We start from the raw sequence: 9319 nt of genomic DNA, 5'->3' as shown, positions 1-9319 counted from the left end.
GTGATGAAGTGGTGGCGGAGGTGCAGATACGAGTGCTTCGTCCTGACCCAGCAGAAATGGTTTCCTGTGAGGGTGGAGACGACGAGACTGAGGCTGGGATCAGGATCATGTTGGAAATCTGAAGGCAGTCACATGCAGTTGTGAGAAAGGTTTCACTTTGGACTGGACGGGTTTCTGCTGCTGATGATGATGATGATGATGACGTGTAGATTAATCGGCTCTGAACATCAGATGTGACCCTGCCGTCAGATTCAGGAGGTGAAGAGATGTTATTAGAATGTTTTTTGTGATGGACAGCCGACCCTTGTTAACCAGTCATTAACCTACAATTTGGGTCTGTGTGAATATCTATTTAAAACAAGTATATTGTACTGCAGACCTGCATGTAGCTCATTGCTTTGCTCAGTGCCTCCTCGCCATGGAGGTTAAAAAGATGAGGAGAAGAGTGAAAGTGAGAGAGTGAAATCTGGTCTGCAGACCCCTGGTCAAAGTTTCTTTTACTGTGAAGAGTTCAGTGAGGAGAAGATGAACTGATCTGCAAAAGGCATGAAGCATTTTAATCAAGATCAGTGTTTTATTTTTGTTTTGTACAATTTTAGAGTGAATAACAAATGAAAGGCACCATGCAAACGTTTGGGCACCCCGAGACATTTGAGCTCTCAGACAACTTTCACCAGGGTCTCAGACCTTAATGAGCTCGTTAGCTGTTTCCTCAGTTGGTCATGTCATTAAGAAATGTCAGTTATCAGGAACCATGGAGGTCAAGCTGAAAACTCTCTGAGAGAGCTGCTTGTAGGATTGTTAGAGAGGCAAATCAAAACCTCCGCTTGATTGTAAAAGACCTGCAGGAAGATTCTCAGACTGTGAAGTGGTGGTGCACTGTTCTACTGTGCAGACACACCTGGACAGGTATGAGCTCCATGGAAGAGTCATCAGAAGAAAACCTGTCCTGTGTCCTCACCACAAAGTTCAGCATCAGAAAGTCCTGTAGACTGATGAAGGTAGAATAGAACTTTTTGGTTTGTCCGTTCTGGGCTACTGTAGAAACATGGCAGTGCAACGTGGCGATCTCTGAAGACGAGGACGTAGAAAAGGTCGAACACTTTTCGGAATTAGAGAACATTTTGGGAGAAACTTGTATGATACAATTTCTGGAAACATTTCTGACGGTTGTTTTTAATAAGTGGATTTTTTTGATTGACGTTTTAGTTCCGACTTGTTTTACTTTCAGTCAGTGAAACTTTATCTCAGACAGTTTAATCAGAGCACGGAGACACTCAGTCATTTTGGACGCCATGTCCAGACGTGTGTGTGACAGAGATGGAGCCAGATTAAATGAACCAAATGAACATAATTTTGAACATAATGTGGTAATCCCCCTGAACAACATAATGAGACATTTCCTGATGAAACTGAGTGGTTTCATAAAATATAATTAGACCAATGTAATGAGCAAAATGACACAGGAGTTAAAATCATCTGCTGTTCTAATTTAATTATGGTTTGTTCAGCAAACACGCGCTGGCTGTTGGTTCCATCCATTCAGATCCTGACAGGAAACATATCCATGCAATTATAATATGTAAATCAGATATTAAGTGATCACATTCACGCAGCGAGGCGTGAGAATGTTTCCTAAAGTTTTAATTAAAGTTCTGCCTGCCTGTTTTAAACAGAGAGTGAACGGAGGAACTTGTCTGACCTTTGTCTCTTCTCAGGCTGCGGTCGAAGTGTCTTTTTTTTTTGGGAAGGTTCCTGAGCAGAACGATCCGTAAGTATCTAATAGCCCTGACACACCAAGCTGACGGTTGGCTGTTGGTCAATGTCAGGCCGTTGTTGAGTGTCTGTCATGTCTGTTTCGCTGTGTTTTCCACAACATTGGCATGTAAATCAGCGTCAGGACAGGCAGAGTGTCATAGCGTTACACGCCCTTTTGACTCAAGTCAAGAAGGTGTGAGATCAAACGAACTTGTTATTTGAGGTCAGTTTTTTCTTTTTTTTTGCCACTGAGCTCTTTAGCAGAAAGGGTTTGTAATTTGTTGCTAACTGGCTAACTAGCGTCAAGACCGTCTTTTGGTTTCCCTTTTACAACCTCTCTAACTCCGCCAGGACGCCGACGTCCTCGCTCCTCCCCATCTCTGTTAAATGGTATCTCCCAGGCACACTACGTCATCAAACCATGTGATGTTTGGTATTGCCAGATTCAGGAAGCTCTCGACTTTTCGAAAATAACATCATTTTTCTTTTATTTATTATGTATTTCGCACCAGAGCAGCCTAAACACACAAAGTTCAAAATCGCGATGAGTGGTGACAAGTCATGTCATGACTTTTTTTGACGGGAAAAGTTAAAGGATTAGGGACGTAGCTGTTTTATAAAAGGTAAGAGTCTCACTCCTACCACTATTTTTGGCTGAGATATACCGTCTAGAAAGTGGGATCATAACTTTCACGTTTCATATGGCTTTATTTGGTGATATTTTATGGTGTTTCTGTGTCATAAACAACATCAGCTATCATAATCACACCTGATTTCAATAAGGTACAATATCTGAAGCTGGCTGAGTGTTGTTTGATCACTGATAGTACTGTTTTGAAGCTGAGGGACCGACTTGTCATTTGGAGCTCCGCCTGGATCTTTTCATGGATAAAACACTGTAGAATGGTCATACTTTGAGCAGTCTTCTTCAAATTTGAAACAAGTGTTCATTGATAGTGTGCCTACAGCCCCACAGTGTCAGTACCTGCTCAGATGAAGCTACAGACAGTTATTCATCCTGAAGAACATTTTTTATTTTATTTTGGCAAAATCTTCAACTTTTTACTGACTTCAGAGGCCCATTACTCTGTCTCTGTATCACCTAGAGTGTTTCTGACACTTTCACAAGAAACTTCAGAGAGTTTTCTTTCTGGAAAGACATCATGCATGCATGTAGTCAGAGCGGTTCAGAAGCTACAGACATTTTAATTTGGTTATGTCATTTTAGGCGTTTTTGCTACAAAATGGGGGTGGAGTACAAATGAGGAATACAGATAACTGCCACCTACTGGTATGGTATGGCATTTTCTCTCACATGGGTGCAGAACGTTTGTGCTAGTTGGTTGTTGGCTGTGGTCTTCGCAGTGTGTTCAGGTGCGACATTTTGGCCAGCCTGATGCTGGTTTGGTGTGTCTGGGCCTCAAGTTGCAGGAGATCCATGTGTGCCTGTCGCTGGTTTTCTCCAACAGCCATATATGTTGTTTTTGGAGTTACTGGCAAAGGACTTATTCTGTTGTTACATAAGAGGATGTGTTGTTGTCTTGACATACATCAATTTACGAGACTGTACTCGTCAACATTTATGTTCAATTGACAGCACCCTCATGATGATGTCTGTTACGATGACAGGCTGAGGAACCTGTCAGTTAAGCAAAAGGTGCTCGATCCCTTGGTATGTCCTTAATGGAACTTTTATTCTGAAAATCTCTCAAACAGCAGCAGTTTCTCTAAGAGCATCTCTTCAGAAACACAGTTGGATGGAAACCTGCCTGCTGTCCTCCAGTTACAGATTAGATTTTAAAGTTCTGCAGGTAGTTTATAAACTTCTTGAAAATCTCAGGCTAGAATAGATTTCTAATCTTTAAGAACAGAAACTCAGCAGGTCTGTAGGATCTTTAGTGAGGGGTCAGCTGAATGACGTCAGAACCACAGAGAGTGAAGCTGCTTTAAGCTGCGATGAAACAGACTTCCTGTTGATCTCAAATTTGTCCCGACTTTAAATGATCCCACTGATGTTCTCCTGTTTCTCTGACTGATCAGATCTCTGCTGCACTTTTAATTCCTTTGTTGCATTTGGGGAAATACTGTAACTGTATTTATGGTCTGTTATATTTGTGTTTTATTTCATTTTATCTTATTTTTAACTTCTATCTCTTTAATTTTGTTCAGTTTTTTAATGAATGTCATTCTTATGTTTTTCTTTGTAAAGGACTTTTTATTGGCTCTTTGCTTTCTCGTAGTTAAACTGGGTTTGAAACTACATTGAAAACTTCTGCCTTCTTTCCCGTGCAGACTTCCTGTCCCGCCTCCAACCATGAGTGACATCTACGAGTCAGCGGCCAACTCTCTGGGTTTGTTCAGCAGTCCATGTCTGACCAAAGTGGAGCTGCGGATAACCTGCAAAGGGATCCCAGACCGAGATGCCCTGTCCAAACCCGACCCCTGCTTCGTCCTCAAGATGCAGTCCCACGGACAGTGGATGGAGGTAGGTCGCCGTGGCAACCACGCTGGCCTCTCACCAGCTGGTTAATTGTAGTTCCTGGTGATGTCGAAGGTTTCCTGCTGCTGTCTGTGGGTCTCTGCTGAGAAGGAATGAATGAGGTGAAAATCAGATCAGGAGGAAGGAGAGCGAACATCAGATGAATTCAGCGCTAAAACAAAAACACAGCTCCCATGTTACGTTTCTGAAGCTGAACACACAGCTGATGTTCTGCTAACAGTCAGCGTTGGTTTCCTGTGCCGCTGAAATGCCATTATAAACCAATTTATACACTCAGGAGCCAGAGGAGAGCAGACAGACGGAGGAGAGTTGGAATCAGGGTTATTACTGAGTAGGTTGTCACATACGAGGAATCTGCTTGTTTTTATTAGTGCAGAACAACGAACACTGTGAGAGAAAAGAAAAGACAAAAAGCAAGTTGAAGCAACAGCAACTGAATTTATCAGTCTTTACTTCTTCACACTGCAACACAATCACCAGATATTGGCATGGTACGTTTCTTCAAACGATATGTAACTTTATGTATTTTTTGTATTATGTATCTATAAATGACGTTACATCCTTTACGTTAAGTTACATAATTAACTCAAAGTTACAGAGGTTAGGTTTAGGAAGAGCAACATGGTGAAAACGTATCCTAAAATGACTCACACAGTTCACACAGTTTCAAACACCAGTCTCCAGGTGAAAGTCCTGCATTTTGTGACCCGTCCACCACCTCATCCTATCATCTTACAGGACGGCTCAGGACCACTTCCTACTTTACTCCCATCAGTGCATTGGTCACATGATCACAGCCTTCCAAAATACGTGGGTTATGTACAAATTACTGGCTCATCATTGTGTGGGATATGTACAAATTTTGGTGCATTACTTTTCAGCAGTGCATTAGAACAGCCTGAGAAGACATGTTATTCAGTCGTAGTGACTTCAGCATTTTTTAAATTTAAATCCCAATCTTTCCCGAACCTTAACCACGGTGCTCTTGTTGCTTAAACTTAAGACAGGAGTCTGGATGTGAACCCACAGTTCTGTTCTTTGTACACTCGCCATCCATCCCGACATCTCCCTCCGAAGACGACATAACTTAAAATGACTCAGAGTTCTCTCAAAGTTCACACGGCTCTGAACACTGGTCTGTGTTTTGTGATTCATCCATCACCCCAACCTGCATCTTTACTGGACTTCGATGGATGCGCCTTTCCGTCAAAATAAAAGCATCAAGCTAAAAAAAATGCGGTGAAACTTTAATTTAAAGAATATAATTTACAAGAAAAGCCCCAAGCCATTAAGTTAATCGATTTTCTTACACCCCTCATCACCCCAAATCGATGGTGCACCAGAATTTAAAGTTTTACTTTGGTGAACACTTTTACTTTGGTGAATTTGGTGAATTCCGCATCCACTCTCTAGACCGGAACCAGAATCCAGACAAAATTCAGAACGAGTAGAAACCAGGCTCTTCACATAGTGATGCGAGGCTAACGCAAACCTGACAGACACTGTAAAGATGAGCAACTGGGGAGACAAGGAATTGCGCGCCCTCCTTGTCCTCGCAAACGAAGAGGCCATTAACCGTCAGATGACGGGGACGGTGAAGAACGGGCCGACTTACGAGAGAATCGCCGAAGGACTGACCAGCCGCGGCTTCCCTCCCACGTCACTGTTTACGTCACACGCTGAGCTACACGTTTTGTTACTTGCTCACGCCCCCCATTGCCCCGAAAAAGGCACATTCTGTATAAACAAAAGTAGGTAGGCGGCATTTTGCTGCACTCCCCGATTTTGTTTTTATACTGCCAATGCTGAAAAAAGACTGATTGGGCTTTCCTGCAAATTTGCACAATTCCTGTTTAAAAAGGGCTATAGAGACAGACAACCATTCACACTCACATTCACACCTACGGTCACGTGATTGCAGCCCCACAAAACAACGTGGGTTATGCATTAATTACTGGCTCATCACTACGTGGGATATGTACAAATTGTGCATTACTTTTCTTAGGAAAATGTTTGAACGGTGCATGAGAACAGCCTGAGCAGCTATGCTGAATGTTTCAACAACACTGTGTTAAGGTGTGGTTATGTTTAAGCACAAAAACACTCTGCTGTCATGGTCGGGAAAAAGATTCTGTTTTGGCTTAAAATGCTGCTGTCGTGTTCCAGTTTTATTTATTCTACCTGCTCGTTTCTCCGCTCTGATTCCAACCTAATCAGCAGGAAAACATGCTGGCTTCATATGTTTTTACAAACCACAGATACGTTACATTTGTGCATTATTACAAAGCAGATACGCTGAAACTCTTTGTTTCAACAGCACTGTGGTTGAGGTGTCGTTATGTTTAGGCACAAAAACACATCAAGTTTTGGCTTCAAATATTAAGCTTCGGGGAAACAATCTCCAAATGCAGCAATGTCTCAGTGAGAATCAACCACTGTTCATGGCTCTATCCTCGCTGGAGAAACTGTGACAAGGTGCTAAAAACACCCACATTAGGTCGCTAAGAAGCGTCTGGAGACACAGTGATGACTGTAAATGTAACCTATCTGTGGTTTACAGAAACACACACTGCCAACATCTTCGTCTTCTCTCTGCAACCTGAATGTTGAGAGTTGCAGAGGCACAAATATCTAGGTGTCTGTGCTGATGAATCATTCACATTCAAACATCAAACTGCAGCAAAAACTTGGACAGAAACAGATCCAGTTTTGAATCGTCGGAAAAGTTTAGTGGAGGCAACATTTTTTATCTGTCCTAGATTACAGTGATATAATCTCCAGACACACTGCTGCTCTCTCACACCCTGAGCTCAGTTTATCATCCTGCCCTCAGATCCATTACTGCAGATCCCTGTGACACTCGTGGCACAAAGTTGGTCGGTCCTCTCTGGCACAAAGCCGTGATAAACATTTATTTCTCTTCATCCATAAATCCCTTATCAAACCAGCAGCAGTGACATGAGCTGCATATCTGACTGAAAATGAAAGAGCTGTAAAGCTTTGTACAGGAACGAGAAAAAGTTCTTAGTATGAAGAATAAAAAGAATATTTAATGTGTAGAGAATACGTGAGCAAAGGTTACTGTAAGCTTTAAATCCAGAAACAGACAGAGGTCAATTTAACCAGGCGAGGATTCAATCAATCAAGTTACAGCTCCAGTGAAGTGTGATTCCTGCAGCTCCTTTAACTTGTGCACTTTTTAAAAAGTTTTCTCCACACATCCCGACCTCAACAAGACGACCAGAAGCTCAAATGCCAGAAGAAAATGTTTTACATTTCTGCAAACCATGACTATGTTAACATTTGTATGTTTCATATGTATCGTATCAGTGTTTCTAAAGTGATGTAATATAGACCCTTTTAGAGCGACATCACAATGACATCATGTTATCAGCTGGAGGTGCAGCTGCATCTCCCCCACAGGGCTGTAGGCTCCATAGGAGTGTTAAAATGTGTTTGTCTTGTTGTGTTATTGGGAGCCAGAATAGAAGGAGTCATGGCTCAAAACCAGCCGCCACTGCCCGTCAACAAAAACAAAGACAACTATGGTTAAATGTGATAAGACCAAAGGACTGGACGGAGGCCATCATCAGTAAACGGAGGTGAAGGGTTACTGCCGGTGAGGAGGGCGTGGCTGGATCTGTAACGACATGAGTCAGTAACAGAATGAATGCTGGGACGTGACTGGAGCTGCTGCAATGATTCAGTATCAGCAGTGAGAGTTAACGATGATTTCCTGTGACAGACGGTGGTTGCAGGACATTTATCTTCCATTATGTTATTTCTCTGTGTCGTGTGGCTGATTTGCGCTCCCTGTGAACTCGCCTCTGATTGTTCGTGGAGATGAATGGATTTCGGCGCCTGTGTTGATCCATCCTGTGCTACAATTTCAGCTTTCTGTCACAGTTAGTGTCACTGCTGCTGATTTAAAGGCTGTTTTCAGTGCTGCTGCTCTGCTGTCTGCATGAATAAAGAGTGGTAAGGTTACCTTCACACACACTGATCTGCTGTTGAGCTGTTTGCTGCTGAGATAAATTTGTCCTGTTCCAAAGGATGATTTGCTCTGTGTCTTCATGCTGCGTTCATCTGAGGCTAGAGTTTCCCAGCCTCAGTGAACGTGTCCTGCTGGAGTCTTTAATGGACAGAAATGTGTTTGTCTGATGATCCTCAGTGTTTTCTGTCTCACTGAAATGAACGATAAAGCTTTGTTTTTTCTTTATGATGGAACTTTAATGAGCCTCCAGGAGGGGAAATGTGTTGTTCACCAGTATAGGGGTAAAATGAGAGAATAACTGACCAATCAGAGCTCTGTGTGTCCTCCTGAGAGACGACAGAGAGTCTGTCTCTTTGTGTCTTGATGTGTGAACAGCTGAAGCACTCAGAAGCAGCTGAGGAACAAAAACTCGCTGCAGGCTGTGATGAGAGCAGCTCCTCTGTTGGCCACGTCGTCTTTGTCCTGATTGGTTGGTTGAAAAATAAAAGCACTTTTCTGAAACACTGTTTGCCATCTTCTGGAGGTGTTCAGCTGTTTACTGAGGCTTTTCCATCAGAGCTTTTGGCTGCTGTGAGGCTGTGTTGATTTGTGTCTCCATCATGGCTTTAAACATGCTGAGTTGTTGGACCATCTTCAGAGTCAGATCACAGCTTGTCCAAACAGTGGGTGATGTTACGGTGGCTACGTCCATTATCCCCCACAGTCTGTGCCTGTAGCAGGTAGCCCTGTTGATGCTAATCTCTGCTGCACTGGGCTGATTTGTCAAGTCACACTGAGTCGAGCCAGCACATGTGTACATGGAGAGGGCTACACATGGAGAGAGGCAGTAATGTGTCACAAGTCTGAACCCTACTTTGCTCACTGGTACTTTATGGCTGCTGTCAGCCCTAGAGTGGTCTCCTTTGGTCTGAATCAGGGACTCATGTTGTTCCAAAGTTGTATAATTGCCTAGAGTTGGTTCATGTTCTCACGGCAGCATTTACAAGAGGACCAGATCAAATGCCTTGTGTGAGAAAGCTGCTCTTGATTGGTCAGAATTTCCATGTGGGAAAAATCCAGGAAGTAAA

General features: G+C 42.9%; 1 protein-coding gene across 1 annotated transcript in view; it reads left to right on the top strand.

The window, feature by feature from the left end:
• The first annotated feature begins 219 nt into the window (after positions 1-219).
• Positions 220-9319, top strand: part of cpne4a (copine IVa) — a 97286-nt gene continuing 88186 nt past the window's right edge. The window contains exons 1-2 of the mRNA XM_050046344.1: positions 220-258; positions 4051-4243. Coding sequence (XP_049902301.1) covers positions 4073-4243 — 171 coding nt within the window. The 5' untranslated portion in view covers positions 220-258; positions 4051-4072. The remainder of the gene's footprint in view (positions 259-4050; positions 4244-9319) is intronic.

The sequence above is a fragment of the Epinephelus moara genome, chromosome 6, assembly GCF_006386435.1.
Source record: "Epinephelus moara isolate mb chromosome 6, YSFRI_EMoa_1.0, whole genome shotgun sequence".
NCBI lineage: Eukaryota > Metazoa > Chordata > Actinopteri > Perciformes > Serranidae > Epinephelus > Epinephelus moara.
This window is presented reverse-complemented; position numbering and strand designations above follow the sequence as displayed.